This window comes from Brienomyrus brachyistius, chromosome 3, assembly GCF_023856365.1.
Source record: "Brienomyrus brachyistius isolate T26 chromosome 3, BBRACH_0.4, whole genome shotgun sequence".
In the NCBI taxonomy this organism is placed as follows: Eukaryota; Metazoa; Chordata; class Actinopteri; order Osteoglossiformes; family Mormyridae; genus Brienomyrus; species Brienomyrus brachyistius.
Window position 1 is genome coordinate 13,952,633 of NC_064535.1, and position 17,217 is coordinate 13,969,849.

Genomic DNA, 17,217 nt, shown 5'->3' on the forward strand with positions numbered 1-17,217 from the left:
CGCCAGCCCAGTTAAGAGTAAGGGAGCCGTTTAATGGAGGTGACCCGGGTGTCGTGTGACAGTGGCAGATGCCTGAGGGTTTTGCGAAAAGCACCAGCTTGCCTATGAAAGGCCCTTATAAATAGACCCCCAGCCTGTGTCATTTCAGCCCCCATGGTGTCCGACCCCTCATGGTCACAAGCTTCACCCATTTTACAGAAAATTTACTAAATCCTACAGACTTCACCTGACTTCCTGCTCAACTCTGAAAGTCTTAAGTAGCTGGATCTGAAAATTGAGACATTCATTATTTTAACAGGGAGCGATGCTTCTTCAATAGGTATCATGCACAGTGTACATCTAACATCTAATATCTTTTTTTGATATCAACTTACAAGCAGATCTAAAAATAAAGAGCTGACAGTTTTAAACTAGCAAAAAGGTGTATTCATAACACAATATATTGATTTCAGTACTTATGAAATAACAATCTTGAGTTAAGATCTGCTCTTTAGGATGCTGCTTGTTATGTGTTATAATACGATCTCGCAGTGACATTCCTTGTGAATTCAGTTTTGCTTTCCATAAGCACAGTATGAACTAGAAAAAGATCACATGCTCAGGTGCTGAAACAGGAGCCCCACAACCAATCAGCAAACCCCCCCAGCACCCCCCAAACACATCACAGGGCAACAGCGCTTAACCTCCCATTGATGGTATCGTCCATGAATGCAAAAGCATCCCGTGACTGAGAACCAACCCCGGCAAACCTGATTATTCCAACCAGACTTGTACCCGTGTCCATACGCACCCAACCCTCACTTTACTTTTAATTACGCATGGCACTGGAGGGCACTGGAGGGCGCCCACACAGGCTCAGAGATACTGCCTCCTTCCCCTTCAGTCCAGCTGTAAAGGATGCATATTTGCCTCTCTTGACAGGAGTTCTTTACCAGTTCCCTTTACCTTTTTTCAGCACCACAGAGATGCAGTGGATGAGAACTGCATTTCAGAAATGTGTATGAGCACAGCACCACGTCCCCGACACTGCAAACGCGACCTGCAGACGGAAGCCAGACTCACCACGGAAGCCTCCCTCCTCTCAGTCTCCTCACTCGAACCGTCTCAGCCCGGCCCCAGTGCTGGTATCAGCGGTGTGATTGCAGTGGAATTATGTATGGCTGGGCTTTCTATATCTGAACTCTGAGTGAGGGACGGGGGCCCATGGGGGTGGGGGGTGGGGGGGCCCAGAAGAACCGGAGATGAGAGCAGAATGTGCAGTGGTGCCAGAGTGGGACGGCAGAGAATTCAGGCCCTGACATGTGAGGGGGATGAAGCGCGTAGTAACCCTGTAAACAAACAACCACCTGACCCAGAGGCGAGGAAAGCTACCCCCCCCCCCACCCAGTCAGAAACCCCTGCAGAGTGACACAGCAATCAGCACCTTCATGATCGTCAAGACATCTCCACCTAACAAAATCAATGCATCCCCCTCTCTTTCTGTTCTGGCTGGATTACACAGTGATTATTGCCATAGTTGGGGGGGGGGGGGGGGGGGGAGCACTTGCGGCATTGCAGCAGACGTAACCTAAGTGACCGTGAAGAGGTCAATATTAAAAACGACGGAGAAGAGAGCCTGAGTTTCTCTGAGAGCTGGATGATGAAATTCCCTGCTATGACATCATAGTTTGGACGTTTGATTATAGTGTGGCCCACTAATGAAAGAATAAACAATAAGGAAGAGAAAGAGAAAAGAAAATGGGGCCCCGTGAAACTCACAGTTGAGTCAGTAGCTCAGGTCTGAGGAGAGGTAGGTCCCCATTCTGGATTCAGTGTGTCCTGCATACCAACACGGCCAGTAACACTCTGGACCTGAGTCAGCCGCCGCCGCCCCCAAGGATGAACATGACTAAACGTGGTGCCAAATGTCACTGAAAGGACTTTGTGTCCACAGATTGCCAGGCTTATACATGGGGACCATGGTGACTCTGTGCGCAGTGCTACTGTATCACATTTCCGGGGTCAGGGGTTCAAAGGCTGCCTCTAGCTGCGAGTGTGAGAATTGCATGTTCTCCAAAACACGTGCTCAGCTGAGGTGGGATCTGCTAACTGAGGTTATCATTATTAGGGTTGTCATCTTTAACTAAAGCTTTAAGAAAACATTTTCCTTTTACGAAATACATTAAATACATTCTGTTACTGTTTTTTTAAAATATCATTTAGCTAAGATAATGATCTTTAATGACCGTTAATAATATCGACCATAGAACATGTTTAGCCCATTTTAAGTACATAATGTGCATAATTTTCCAACAATTCATGTAGGATTCTCTAAAAGTCAGATACAAAAAAATAACTACAATTTTCAGTCTATCCCTAGAAAAAACCTTTAAAAAACTTACACTGAAACAAATCAAAATGTTTAAAGAATTAAAAATAAAAAAATGAATAAAACCACACTGAAGACTAAGACTAAATTGAATTCCAGTAATATAAAATTAAAAACAAAACAAAAACAAAACAAAACTGTAATATCACTGGTGAGAGTGCATGTGCCCTGTGATAGGCTGGTATCCTTCAGTGAGAGTGCGTGTGCCCTGTGATAGGCTGGTATCCTTCAGTGTGAGTGCATGTGCCCTGGGATGGGCTGGTATCCTTCAGTGTGAGTGCATGTGCCCTGTGATAGGCTGGTATCCTTCAGTGTGAGTGCATGTGCCCTGTGATAGGCTGGTATCCTTCAGTGAGAGTGCGTGTGCCCTGTGATAGGCTGGTATCCTTCAGTGTGAGTGCGTGTGCCCTGTGATAGGCTGGTATCCTTCAGTGTGAGTGCGTGTGCCCTGTGATAGGCTGGTATCCTTCAGTGTGAGTGCATGTGCCCTGTGATAGGCTGGTATCCTTCAGTGTGAGTGCATGTGCCCTGCGATAGGCTGGTATCCTTCAGTGTGAGTGCATGTGCCCTGCGATGGGCTGGTATCCTTCAGTGTGAGTGCATGTGCCCTGTGATAGGCTGGTATCCTTCAGTGTGAGTGCATGTGCCCTGTGATAGGCTGGAATCCTTTGGTGTGAGTGCATGTACCCTGCGATAGGCTGGTATCCTTCAGTGTGAGTGCATGTGCCCTGCGATAGGCTGGTATCCTTCAGTGTGAGTGCATGTGCCCTGCGATAGGTTGGTATCCTTCAGTGTGAGTGCATGTGCCCTGTGATAGGCTGGTATCCTTCAGTGAGAGTGCATGTGCCCTGCGATAGGCTGGTATCCTTCAGTGTGAGTGCATGTGCCCTGCGATAGGCTGGTATCCTTCAGTGTGAGTGCGTGTGCCCAGTGATGGGCTGGTATCCTTCAGTGTGAGTGCGTGTGCCCTGTGATAGGCTGGTATCCTTCAGTGAGAGTGCATGTGCCCTGTGATAGGCTGGTATCCTTCAGTGAGAGTGCATGTGCCCTGCGATAGGCTGGTATCCTTCAGTGTGAGTGCATGTGCCCTGCGATAGGCTGGTATCCTTCAGTGTGAGTGCATGTGCCCTGTGATAGGCTGGTATCCTTCAGTGTGAGTGCGTGTGCCCAGTGATGGGCTGGTATCCTTCAGTGTGAGTGCATGTGCCCTGTGATAGGCTGGTATCCTTCAGTGTGAGTGTGTGTGCCCAGTGATGGGCTGGTATCCTTCAGTGTGAGTGCGTGTGCCCTGTGATAGGCTGGTATCCTTCAGTGAGAGTGCATGTGCCCTGCGATAGGCTGGTATCCTTCAGTGTGAGTGCATGTGCCCTGCGATAGGCTGGTATCCTTCAGTGTGAGTGCATGTGCCCTGTGATAGGCTGGTATCCTTCAGTGTGAGTGCTTGTGCCCAGTGATGGGCTGGTATCCTTCAGTGTGAGTGCATGTGCCCTGTGATAGGCTGGTATCCTTCAGTGAGAGTGCATGTGCCCTGCGATAGGCTGGTATCCTTCAGTGTGAGTGCGTGTGCCCAGTGATGGGCTGGTATCCTTCAGTGTGAGTGCATGTGCCCTGTGATAGGCTGGTATCCTTCAGTGTGAGTGCATGTGCCCTGCGATAGGCTGGTATCCTTCAGTGTGAGTGCGTGTGCCCAGTGATGGGCTGGTATCCTTCAGTGTGAGTGCGTGTGCCCAGTGATGGGCTGGTATCCTTCAGTGTGAGTGCGTGTGTCCAGTGATGGGCTGGTATCCTTCAGTGTGAGTGCATGTGCCCTGTGATAGGCTGGTATCCTTCAGTGAGAGTGCATGTGCCCTGTGATAGGCTGGTATCCTTCAGTATGAGTGCATGTGCCCTGTGATAGGCTGGTATCCTTCAGTGAGAGTGCATGTGCCCTGCGATAGGTTGGTATCCTTCAGTGAGAGTGCGTGTGCCCAGTGATGGGCTGGTATCCTTCAGTGAGAGTGCATGTGCCCTGCGATGGGCTGGTATCCTTCAGTGTGAGTGCATGTGCCCTGTGATAGGCTGGTATCCTTCAGTGAGAGTGCATGTGCCCTGCGATAGGTTGGTATCCTTCAGTGAGAGTGCGTGTGCCCAGTGATGGGCTGGCATCCTACGCTCTGCTGCCTGGGACAGACTATATGTGACCCTCGGATAAGCAAAGCAGCACAGAAGATTGATCAGAAATGTCATAAACATCTAGCCAGAGCTGCTGCTTACACAACAAATTAAATGTGTTGCTTAGACATTTAATTAATAAATTAAATGTTACAAGAGGAAATGAGTATGACAGCTCTTGAGAACTCTTTGGAGTCTTTCCATTTATAGTCACTGCACCCCCTGCATTATATATGAACAATAAATGCTTGCTGTAATGGCTGGGTAATTACTAATAGTAGCGAAGGATGCACTCTTTCTATCTCTCACTACATCATGAGGCTTGCAGACTGACACACACCACACTGCCTTCAGATAAGACCACAGTAGCAACGTCTGGTTTTACTGACATGGATAACGGGAGTTACGATAGGGATGGTGCGGAGCCCTGTCAGGTGCTACGTGTGATGATGGGGCCGCATGTGATCCTGGCTGGGCACCCCTTCCAAACCAGACCGCCAGCATTAGCAGGATCCGGGGAATCCCCCCAAAGGACACGCGCTGCCAGGGTGCATCTCGCTCAGCTCCATCCTCCCGGCTTTTAACTCCTCCTTTACTCCTTCGCTCCTCTCCTGCGCTTCCCGCATGTCTGCCTGCAAAGCTGCCCCCCTCCCCCCACACCCGGGCTTTTCTACTCTTACTGTCCACCTCCCCCCATCCTCACTGTACATGCCCCCACCCCAATAACCACGGGGCTCCTTCGCTTCCGATGGCGCGGGAAGAGTAAATGCTACCACATTACCACCCTGCAGCAGCAGCGGACCCACCCCCTTCACCCAGCCCCCCCCCCCCATTTTCCTGCCTGCCTGACTACGAGATTCCCACGGCAACAGCAGCGCAGCAACCATCCACCATGCCCCCCTGCCCGCCTGCCCCGTTACCTGGCTGTGCTGGACCTGGATGCAGTTGCCCATTCTGTACTCCATGCCCTCCTCCGGGCTGCTGACTGAGCTGCTGCACGGCCGGCAGAAATTCTCCCTGAAGAACTGCATGTTTACAGTGCCATGCCATCGGCCAGCCAGCCCTGCGTCCTGCGTGTGGGCGTGCGTGCGAGCCTGCGACGAACCCCCCCCACCCCCCCCCCCCCAACCTACAGCGTCACACGAGCTGGGGAGACAAAGGGTATTTAAACGGAGAGTCTTCTCTCGTGTACCAAGCTTGTGCGCTGAGAGCAGCAAGGGGGAGGAAAAAAAAACACTGATATCAAACACTCTCTGTCACACACACACACTATGTGAGAGACAGAGAGAGAGAGAGGGGAAAAGGCGGAAAGAGCCGACCTCGACTGTGAGAGAGATAGACTCTCTACTCCTCATTCCTGCCATAAAGGCAGCTTCTTGAACACAGTAACACACAGAGACACCATGTCTGTCCCATCCCCTGCCGAACAGGGAGCCGAGCTGGTGAGGCATCGTGATTAGCCCCCCAGGCAACCCGTGGTGGGGGGACAGGGGCGACCTCCTTGCCACACCGCAGAGCCCCCCGCTGTCTCAGCTTGCCCCAAACACCGTCCTGCTACCCGTGAGGCTTGCTGACAAGCTCTTTACTGACCACGTTATGACGCAAATTTAATAGATTTTTTTTATTGTTAAGGGCATTTCTTGCTAAAGAAGAATTATGTCATTGCATATGATGTTCTAATACACAAAAAGGATATGAGGAACAAGGGAAGCAATGAAGTGGAATGCATGGAGAAGAAGTGAAAAAGATGTGGGACAAGACGCTGAAGATTTCTGCCAACGCTCACCAACAGCGACATGCTTGAGCGTCATAACATTAATCCGGATAGAATATTATGGAGGTCTATAGTCCTGAATATTAGTCAATGCAACCATGCAAGAATTAGAATGCAGTGTGAGGAAAGCAGTAGCACTGGGGCTTTTTCTCATACTGGTTGGGGACAGTAGGGCACTGGGCCACTGGTTCCCTTTGCAAAATTCCAGCAGACAGATTACTGATATGAAACATCAGAAAACCAGATCCTCCCCCCGGCCTCCTCTCCCCCATCTGCGCTCCCGTCATACCCGACTCCCCGCCTCCACTGCCCCATCCGCTCTCCTGCCATACCCGGCCCCAGGGCTCCTCTCTCCCATTCGCTCTCCTGCCATACCTGGCTCCCCGCCTCCTCTCCCCTATCCTCGCTTTTGCCATACCCGGCCCCTGGGCTCCTCTCCCCCCTCCGCTCTCCTGCCATACCCTGCCCCTAGGCTCCTCTTCCCCATCCCGGTTCCCAGCCTCCTCTATCTGTGCTGTATGCAGCACAGACGGGTCCCGTCTTTCCCTTGCAAGGACACCATATGTCTCTGTTGCTGAGCCTGTCCTGTGTCACTGTTTGTCACATGGGGGGGTGGCAGCCAACTGCAAATATGCTCTGAGGTTCCCGCTCTAGGAAATTAAAGATGACTCTCTTTTTAGAATGATCATATTTCACTGCACACACCAGGAGGGGGGCACTCAGATTGTTTTCGTAATCTCCATGCATTTTGACACTAACTAGGCCCCCCATGCACAATCAGCAGATAAAACCCTCAAAGAAACACGACATAAGCTCCAAGTCCAAAAACCTATGACCTACTCAGGAAGTCATCTTCTCAGTTATCCTTACTTAAAACCTCTTCACTAACGACCCTGCACAGCGCATTACCGCTCAGAATAGCCAAATAATACATTCACAGCTTCTAATCGCTAAGCCAACTGATGGGAGGAATCAGGAATCAATCCTCTTGCTGGATGAAACCATTATGTACTCCCAGTAATCAGGTGGTTTAACCCACTTATGATTGGTCATGTTGCTGCTTCTCATTGGGTTAAAACAGTGATTGACAGCAACAGTAATCCTATTGTAGCTTTCCAAGGCCTGTTTCTCTCATTAGCTAGAAAGATCACAGCAGCTTCATCGGTACATATTACCGCTGTAAATAGCACATAGCAGAGAAAAACGCAGAGCTGCCCCTGCAGTACAGAAAGGACCTGAGCTAATCCTGAGAAGGCTTCATAACTGCCGCAACCCCTGTTCCAGCTCATATGTGAATATGGAACAAGACTGGTTTGGAATTATCCTCTGCAAAATATTTTGTATGTTCTTGAAATCTGAACTATTGACAGAAGGTGTTCATATCCATGGTTTATAAGGTAACATCAATATCATAAAATGGAGATCTGATGTACCACTATTAGGTATCTCAAAAGTTCACTGTGAGCGGAAAAATGCTATTGTTAGAGAACATTTGAGGAAAAAGAACAAAATGCTGTAAACAAAGAACTGTTTAAGTTTTACCAGTGTATTGCTAGTTTCAACCAGTTCCAAAAGGACATTTGCGTATGCTGAAGCCAGAGCTGTCATGATTACTCGATTAAACTCGATTATGAAAAAGCATCGATTAAAATTTTCCTTCTCGATTACTAGGAAATTTGGCAGGAGGAAGACGGAGCACAGAGGAATGAGGGACCAAACGAAGAGTGAAAAGATCAGCACCTCACATTAAAGTGAATGAAAATGCAGTCGTCTGTCAGTATTGCAAAGCAGAAACATCACCACAGCAGGACTGCAATGCAAATCCATCTTAAAAGATACTCAGGTTTGACGAGCTCCCCCGATAATGAGGGTTAGCCATTGATGTCCCATTCCGCCTCTCAAAGCAGCCTAGCCTGTCTTTGTCATCACATTGATTTATTTTGCTTAATATAATTTTTTAACATACTATGTTTAGAGTAATGCTGAAGGGTACTAGAAGTTGTTCACATTGCAATATTCATGAGTTGAAAATTAACAACATATCCAAACAAAACTTACTATCCACTGAGTCTGTCAAGTTAAAATAGGTTGGCGGTGCTGGCACAAGTTCTGCCAACAGGCACAAAGCAGTGTCTGTTGGCATAAAGCAGAACTGACAGATCAGTTGCTTTTAATCAATATCATCACTATGGAATACAAAATATTTCCATACAGCAGGATACGAATGTCTTTCATTCAGGGACCGGATGGGGGAGAGGAGATCTTAGCTTTTCTTAACTCATTTTTATTTAATTTCCAACAAAAGCACGAAGCAACAAGGATGAAAATAATTACGTCTCGGAGATCGTATGCAGTGTTCATGCAAAAACAGCGGCGATAAACTTTATACTGATTTTTTAAACCTATACTGGAAAATTCTGAAAAGTAACCATCAATTAAAATGCAAAGCTGGCTAAGTTTGGCTTCATGTGACTACATGCAATCTAATTGATGGTTTGAAGCCAGCAGACTCTTGGTCTTTGGGATGTTACAATTGCATATCCGCTACTGTCCCCAAGAGTGCAAAGAAGAAATCCCAAATTTAAACATATCACTTTAATTAGGAACAGAAGGTGAAATGTGGACTAAAAATGTAATCGGTTTTCAGAGTGACAGCACAGACCACCTTAAAAGACACACTAAGAATAATAGCAATACTGAAGACTAATTTTTTTCCAAATTACTTTTATTACACTGAAAGCAAAATGCAAAAATGCTTTTATATACAAAATCATTTAAGATGCTTTAAAATTGAAAACAAATACAAGTAGAACCACAGTGAACAAATGGCAGCAGTCTGGCAGATTCCAGGATAAACTCGAACCCTGCTGTCAGCACAAACTCGATCTAAATCCTTATGTCTATAAAAATGCACACAGCCAGCAACCAACAATACTGAGGGCTCCCGCTGTGCTGAACAGTCTGTTCACCAGGGAAACTGGGTATTGCACCTTGTCCGAAGCATTTATAAAAATCAATATAAAAATCCAAACTATAAATAAAAGGCAAATTTATAACAGATTACCCCCCGCCCCCACAGTTTTCCCACACTGTCATTGGCTAGATGCTGTTTCGGTGGGAGGGGGAACTGCTTATCATGGCTGCTGTGATATCAAAGGCCTGAATGAGTTCCTGGAATGAGAACAGCAAAGAAAGTATATCACCATCAGTCTTACATTTAATATTTCAAAAATATGTTCCTGTAACTAATTAGAAAAACCTGAGCTGCCTAGGGGTGGGGCAAAGATGGAGAGCAAGCAGGAGGAGGATGGAGGAGAAAAATCAGAGATGAGGACAACCAGTCAGCGAAGGTGTGGCAAGAGACGGTTAGAAGAGAGGTGCCTGAGGACCATTTTTCTGTGAATCTGATGGTTTGATGTGGATTAAAAGACAGTTCAATTGGTCTGAGAGACGCTGAGGAAACTTCTGCTAATGTGCTGCGGAGCCCAAGGCTTCATAGGGCAGGTGGGCGTGCTGTAAGATATGGTGTTTGTGGGTCAGCGTTGACCTGATTGGGGGTGACGGTAAATGACAAGGTGAAGGCTGCGCGAGAGATGCTGCTAGGGGAGTGACGGCAGTGAGCAGGTAAGTGTTGGCAGTGAACGGGTGAGTGATGATGGTGAGTGACGGCAGTGAGCTGGAGAGTGACGGCAGTGAGCGGGTGAGTGACGGCAGTGAGCGGGTGAGAGGTGGTGAGTGATGGCAGTGAGCGGGTGAGAGGTGGTGAGTGCGCGGCAGTGAGCGGGTGAGTGCGCGGCAGTGAGCGGGTGAGTGCGCGGCAGTGAGCGGGTGAGTGCGCGGCAGTGAGCGGGTGAGTGACGGCAGTGAGCGGGTGAGAGGTGGTGAGTGATGGCAGTGAGCGGGTGAGTGCGCGGCAGTGAGCGGGTGAGTGCGCGGCAGTGAGCGGGTGAGTGCGCGGCAGTGAGCGGGTGAGTGCGCGGCAGTGAGCGGGTGAGTGCGCGGCAGTGAGCGGGTGAGTGCGCGGCAGTGAGCGGGTGAGTGCGCGGCAGTGAGCGGGTGAGTGCGCGGCAGTGAGCGGGTGAGAACATGGGCCGGCTGGAGCTGAGCACAGATTTACCCTCCAGCTGCTTTGGCTGATTGAGATGACACATTGCTGCCGGGAGGAGCTGGCAGCGGCCTCAGCCTCTTCTCGGGGCACAGGGGCTGCATCACACATACAAACACACATAACTGAGTTAAGATGTGTTTGGTGATTTAGCTATAAAATGTTGATATTGACCAAAACCTGCATAACTGCAAAGTTATAAGAAGAATAAGAAAAAAAAATGAAATGTTAAAAAATACGCTAAGCATTACATACAGTCACCTCTGGCAAATATCTGGAGCGGGAGCACAGATGACGTGCAAACCAAGAACAATCCGAGAAACGATTAAGATCATGCAAAATCATGCAATATATAAATATTAGTGTTACATAGTATGTTACTGTAATGCATGCCTTTAATATTAAGTCTCAGCTTGGGTACGCCGGCCTGTCTTTGTCGTGGCGACCAGCCTTGCTCACGTGTTACCCGTCTTTGTGCCCGTGTGATCTTGTATCTCTCACAGTAACTTTTGAACTTTTCAGTGCCGTTACTTGTGGACTTTTAATGAGTTCAAAACATTTGACATGCATAATGTACAGTACTGTATGTTTAAAAATTGGTAATAATTAGACGTGTGTCATTGTTCCGATCACTAGACTATCATGGGTTGAGGTTTGGGATGCCCAAGTATTATTTGGGAATTTTCAAATTCACAGGGAATTTCCACCCCTCACCCTCACAAATGTGAAGGCATGTGTTTGTGTGTGTGTTTATATATATATATATATATATATATATATATATATATATATATATATATATATATATATATATATATATATATATATATATATATATATAGAGAGAGAGAGAGAGAGAGAGAGAGAGAGAGAGAGAGAGAGAGGTGCACACACATATATTACTCTCTCATTTCCTGTTTAGTAGGTGCTGGGACATCAGATATGATAGGAGTCAGTATCTGCAGTATGTATATGAGTGTGGCCTTCCACATTTTTCACTGTCCCCAGCCGGTAGCTGGGAGAAAGAAAAACTGCGGACTGTCTGGGGGCCTCCGGAGACTAGGTTGGGAAACACTGCACTAGAGGACTCAGGCTTCATACCGATACATGGGAGTTTATTTTGGTCCAGGTATATCTTCGCCAGGCCGTCCTGAAACACCAAGAAGGGCGATGTTAGAACAGCACTTTGTCTTCTCCGTGTTCGACCCACATATGGGCCACACCCGACGTAAAGCTGGGCTCCATGCTCACCCTGATCAGGAAGGAGATGTGAAAGATGTTCTCCACCGTTCTGGAGAAGGACTGCGGGTCGATGACAAACTCATAGTACGATATGGGTAACTCAGCTGAGAAGAAAACATCAGAGATCAGTGCCCCCTGAAGGCGAAACAGGATACTGCCGCACGCCTCTTTCCAGATTGAGCGCTGATTGACGTCACACTCACGGTTCTCGTTGTGGTAGCTCTGCAGGAACCCCAGAATGCGCTCTACCTCCTTCTCTGTTGCTTCTTGCTGAGACTCTTCCATCTTCTTCAGCTTGGGGGGAAGAAGCATAAAATTGTTGACATCTGTTACGTGCCATATCACTCCAGCACTTCCTGGAGACTCTAAAGCAGAGGTAACTGGGGGAACTGGTGCAGCAGTTTGAATTACTGGGTCTCAGTTGTTTTGATTCAAATACAAGGTTTTAATAAAGGACATAATGGCATGTCAGCGAATTGTCCAAAAAACTACCTGAATCTCAGGCAAATGAGTAATCCATTAATTCAGCAGACCTGCTCGACTATTAATGTGTAATAGGATGTAGAATGGTTCAAAACCAAGGTTCAAGGTTACATATAGTACACTTAACATTACCGTAACAGTAATGGTCCTTACAGTACAGAAATGGTCAGTACAGTACAGTACAGTAATGGTCGTTGACCTTAATGTCAGTGCCTGAACTCCAACTTGCTATGGACAGTCCATGGACACCTTGAGAAGCATCACTGGCAGACAGAACCACCTGCACCCTCTGGTCGGCTCACCTGAGTGGGCATGATTCTCTTCACCTCCTGGTTTGGCGCCTTCCTCTGTCTTTCCACCCGTTGCCGTGGAGGAGGTGGCTCCGCTAGGAATGAGCCCAACCTACAGAGAACAATTAGGGAGACGGGCATGGACACAGACACACAGTCAGCATCATCTGGCTCCCAATGAATTAGAATCACACATTATACAGAAAGATGCAGCAGCATGGGTCCGGCTGAAGTGTGATGATGCCCCTATCAACGGATGTGGCACCACCGTTAACTACCGTTAACCACCGTTAACTACTTTCGCATGACAGTGACGGCTCAGAAATCGAGGACACTGTATACATGAAAACTTCAATAAGCCAACAATTCCTTATTAAAACTGGAATCTTACAAAGCTGTATATAGTATTTGTCAGATAGAAATAACTTGACCTTCTCATATTTGTATGTTTTGGAAAAAGGCTGCAGATTCAGTTTTTGGAATTGAAATATCTATAGGCCATTTGAGGGGGCGGCATGGTGGTGCAGTGGTTAGCACTGTTGCCTCACACCTCTGGGACCCGGGTTCGAGTCTCCGCCTGGGTCACATGTGTGCGGAGTTTGCATGGTCTCCTCATGTCATCATGGGGTTTCCTTCAGGTACTCCGCCCCTCCCCCACAGTCCAAAGACATGCTGAGGCTGACTTACTAAATTGCCCGTAGGAGTGCATGTGTGTGTGAATGGTGTGTGAGTGTGGCCTGCGATGGGCAGTTCAAAATAAATCAATTTCTCACAAACATCTATAAAAGACAATTATATGGATAAAAATTATTATGATTAGCTCTGAGAACACATGCAATGCTCATGCGGAAGTAGAGCTGGTAAACTTTAAACTAGTTTTGTTTAAACTAAAGTTTTGTTCCCTATAACAGAACATAGATGTTCTAGCGAGACGTAAATACCTCGCTTATGGCAAATATTATCATGAAGATTTCTACATATCATAACTGTACTGAAAAATATGAAAATTCCTTACTGCTGAAAAATATCATTACAGTATGAAGGTACGCAAATGACCTGATCTCAACTTGCAATGTCGATATTAATATAGCACATTTCCCAACCCTACATTGGGTGACAAAGTGCAGAAAATCACAGTGTGTGCAAAAAATTTGACTGATAGCGTATGACACCATGTTGTTAATTCATTAATTCCACGCACAGGTGCACAAATGACGGATGGAATGAATGCCTTACGCGGACGCCCTGACGCGGACGCCCTGACGCGGACGCCCTGACGCGGATGCCCTGACGCGTACATAGAAGGGTTGCGAGCGTTAAGTATTAACCAGCCCTAAAAGCAGAAGAATGCTGTCCTGGTGAAGCGCCCAGTCCTTTGAGTGATTCGCCCGTGTGTTAAGGAGCCTCACATGAAGTGGAAGGTGGGGGCCTTCCTGAAGCAGCTCTCTGCCCGCTGGGCCAGCCTCAGCCAGGCATCCTCGGGCAGGTAGCCCCCGCCAGCTGCATCCTCCATGCTGTCATCCTCCTCCAGCCGGTTCAGGCCCATGAATGACAGCTGCGGGAGGTTAGGGACAGCGTGTCTCAGCTAACGGCCACCAATGGCTCCAACACCTTCCCAAATGCAAATTATACTAGCGGCACTGAACATTAATTCCTTAATCACATGGACCCCTTAAACTTTTAATCTTTTGTACAATAAAAATCATATAGCAGCTACTTATAACTGTAAACACTGCACCTCACAGCAACACTTACGGTCTGAACACTTTTCCTCGGTGCACAAACTTTACAAGAAATCATTTACTTTCTAGTTTTTACAGCAGTACCCTATCATTTACTGCCTAAACAGCCTCAGTGTGGCTGCCCCAGGTCCTCTATTCCAACACAGTAAATATCACTGCATACTTATAAGAAGATATGGGAAACAGTGCTTCATAACCCATGGTGGGCGGGATTATGGCATGGCTTCACCCAAGGGGCTGCCCACAAGAATCTGCAAAACCAACTGGACTTAAGCTAAACCAATCGGTAACTGACAGTACACCACTGATCCATATCACTGGCTTCTACCAAGTGCTCTGCGAAGGCGGAGGGGTCGAAGGCGGAGCCATCGGCATGCAGCTGGTTGGCCTTCTCCTTGCCCAAGTCTGTCGCCAGCACCAGAAACTGAGCGTCCAGCGCAGCCTCCCTGGCCTGTCGAACTGGTCAGAAAAGAAAGCTACAGTAAGGTGGAATTCAGACCTAAAAAAGCTAAACTAGCTGGTGGTCAGCTGTCGTCGATAACCTGAAGGCTACTGCTTCAAGTTCAAGGAGAAATCCGCTGTTGTCCCTCTAAACATGGCAGAAACGCAAACCCACCTTAAACAGTTGAGGTAAAACACCCCATTACTTTGGATAATACTGTCAAGGGAGCCATGGAGAGTTCAGGTAAGCCACACTCCAAGTGGACGCATAAAAGTGACTTACAGAGGAACAGAAGGTGGCATTCTGGACCTGAACTAAGATGCCTTATCGCTCTTACCATTTGCAAAAAGTCTATTCGCTTCTTCCAAAACTTCCGTCAGCCTGTTGTTAGAAGGACTCAACATGTCCTCCCGGTTCTCTGTTAGAACAACAGGGATAGAGACTGGATCAGATGCAGACCCGGTTTCTGCATAATCTCACATCACCAACTCACACACCCTCCACCCCAACATAAGCTGAGATAAATTGCGCTAGACAAAAGCTCTGTGAAGCAAATGCAATGATTTACAATTCACGGTCCAAATCTGAAAGGCCTCCGCCTTAAATATTTTATATTCTTAACCATTATAGATTGTAGGTGACACAAGAATGACAGCAAAAATAAAGCTTTAATATGATGCTAATTTTGACTGCAACAGCTGACAGCAACTTCAACAGACAATATTAAGGCTTACTGTGCATTTCAAAGCTAATGGACCCTTACGCTGTACACTATTGATGAGCTCCCGGTACTGGTGCCGAATTTGTCTTCTCTGAGCTGGGTCATTGTCGTCTTCGTCATCATCCTCTTGGGTCGCAGACGGACCTCCGAGAAGCATCTCCTCATCGTCCTCCTCCTCGGAATCCCCGCCGTTCCCACGCACACCATTCTGCCGGCTTGCACTCCGGGATGACTCAGACATCTCCCCAGCTCACTTACTTTCTTTCGTTTTCTCCACCTTTTGTCTGTCTTTTCTTTTCTGTGCTAGCCTCCCTCTTTGGTCTTCTTATCGATTGGCCAATCAGATAGAAACCAATGCAAAAAACCACAAATGAAACACAATGTCCGCCCCATCTCAATTTCAGTGACAACACAACGATTTGCAAAATAAAAAGAGACGCATTCAACAGAATAACGATCAAATAATGTAACACAGTTTCACTTTTGTTTCACTTCAACCAGAGAAATCAACAGTTGGGGGCGTTTTTATATATGTATCTGCTCTGTGCTATATGTATCAGTCATCCTTATTAGTTAACTAACTGTATACCGGATACTCTTTTACTAAGGTAAAATCATCTAGCTAGTTAGTTAGTAAACTGTCAAGCTACTGCTTTTCGCGCCATAATATGAAAACATAAATTCACATAGGCAGCTATCTTGCACGAATTTTCTGCGTGATTGTTCATCCGCAGGAATTTAACATCACAGTTGACACACCTGTAATAAAGTTAACAAGTAATTAATTTATAAAAAAATAACTTAAAACTATATAGAGTGCAATGGAAATGTATTCCGAACAATTCCTCTAATAAACTGTTTAATCAATCGCCAAAAATGTGTACAAACCCAGTCTTTACAGCAGATCTACTATCAATCCCGCGAAACGTCGGCGCAAGTTTTTCAATTGACGTCATCACTATTGGACGGACACAAATGACGCGCCGTGATTGGCTGATGAGGCTGCTGATGAGGCTGCTGCTGAGCATGCGCTGCTTTTCGGCACGCAATTCCCAACGCAATTCCAGTAAACGACACCCCCTGTTTTATGACGAAATCATTTCGCGATCTGTTTTTCATTGGTTAACATTTGCGAACCTGACAGCTGTTGACAACTTCTCTGGGTTTTGCGAACTCTCACTTATCTCGCGTGCCAGTCACGCTTTCGGGCAGGAAACATTATGGCAATCTATTTTCCATTATTAACCTAAAATTGGCTACAACAAAGCAGTGGGCTAGTTTACAACCCCCACAGACTATTTGCAAAGTAAAAAAACTGTTTCATACCCGTAAATGCGTGTGCAAATGTGTGCACCTTTCTCGAATTTAAAATCTTCAGCCAGCTGACAACATTTTTTCTCGAGTAACAGTAAAGCTTTTAATAGCGTCATGGTTAATTTTCATTCATATATTTATGCTTTGTTCACAGTTATTCGTGCTAGACAGTTAGTTATGACAGACTGTAACACTCCAACTACTCTATTCACAAATAGGTCACTTTAATTTGTTTTTTACGGTAAACTGTCTTTAAAAGGCTAATAATATGGACAGTGAGGGATGGCGGGACGATAAAAGTTGTTGATGGGTTGGGGGTAGGATTGCCAACCGCCTAGGATTTTCCGGTGCGGCTCCAGATTTTGGTCATCTGTCCTGGAATAAACGAATTTCATTCCGGGATACGGAATGTCCCGGAAGCCGAGCCTTTTGTATATGCGCGTTAATAACATAATTCTCACATTCAGTCAGAGATATAGCTGATGAATAAAAAGAGACTATACTGTGTATGTTTAGGCGATGAGATACGTTCAATGGTTCATTACCGAACGCATGCAGGAAAGGTTTTTTTTTTTAACGCTGACC

The 17,217-nt window shown here is 46.7% G+C and overlaps 2 protein-coding genes and 1 long non-coding RNA gene across 12 annotated transcripts in view; 1 reads left to right on the forward strand and 2 right to left on the reverse strand.

Annotated features, from left to right (window-relative positions):
- Window positions 1-5,565, reverse strand: part of tacc2 (transforming, acidic coiled-coil containing protein 2) — an 82,293-nt gene extending 76,728 nt beyond the window's left edge. For 7 of the 9 annotated variants that reach the window (XM_049006783.1, XM_049006779.1, XM_049006774.1 and 4 more), the window contains exon 1: window positions 5,440-5,565. In XM_049006783.1, coding sequence (XP_048862740.1) covers window positions 5,440-5,550 — 111 coding nt within the window. In that variant the 5' untranslated portion in view covers window positions 5,551-5,565. Of the gene's footprint in view, window positions 1-1,062; window positions 1,187-5,439 lie in introns of those variants that run through there. The other 2 variants (XM_049006777.1, XM_049006772.1) reach the window with 1 other exon arrangement.
- A 1,941-nt stretch (window positions 5,566-7,506) lies between these two features.
- Window positions 7,507-8,059, forward strand: LOC125739537 (uncharacterized). Its single transcript, XR_007397201.1, has 2 exons — window positions 7,507-7,690; window positions 7,965-8,059. It is a non-coding gene; the product is annotated as an uncharacterized LOC125739537 (long non-coding RNA).
- A 938-nt stretch (window positions 8,060-8,997) lies between these two features.
- Window positions 8,998-16,308, reverse strand: nsmce4a (NSE4 homolog A, SMC5-SMC6 complex component). 2 transcript variants are annotated; one of them, XM_049009421.1, is made up of 11 exons: window positions 16,207-16,308; window positions 15,361-15,639; window positions 14,935-15,015; window positions 14,484-14,614; window positions 13,823-13,968; window positions 12,426-12,525; window positions 11,844-11,934; window positions 11,650-11,744; window positions 11,500-11,548; window positions 10,411-10,496; window positions 8,998-9,464 (listed from the first exon to the last, which is right to left on the reverse strand). In XM_049009421.1, the coding sequence occupies exons 2-11, from the start codon at window positions 15,557-15,559 to the stop codon at window positions 9,393-9,395; spliced, it is 1,050 nt and encodes a 349-aa protein (XP_048865378.1). In that variant the 5' UTR covers window positions 15,560-15,639; window positions 16,207-16,308; the 3' UTR covers window positions 8,998-9,392. The 2 variants fall into 2 exon arrangements, with proteins under 2 accessions (XP_048865378.1, XP_048865379.1); XM_049009422.1 differs by having other exon boundaries at window positions 16,078-16,216.
- Between the last annotated feature and the right edge of the window lie 909 nt (window positions 16,309-17,217).

Bases quoted from the DNA above. Each gene is read 5' to 3' on its own strand.
- nsmce4a (XM_049009421.1), bottom strand. From the start codon at position 15,559: ATGTCTGAGTCATCCCGGAGTGCAAGCCGGCAGAATGGTGTGCGTGGG. The intron at 15,016-15,360 runs GTAAGGGTCCAT...TTGTTCTAACAG, and splicing joins GCTCATCAATAGTGTACAGC to AGAACCGGGAGGACATGTTG. The intron at 13,969-14,483 runs GTAGAAGCCAGT...AACCTCCCGCAG, and splicing joins CCGCCTTCGCAGAGCACTTG to CTGTCATTCATGGGCCTGAA.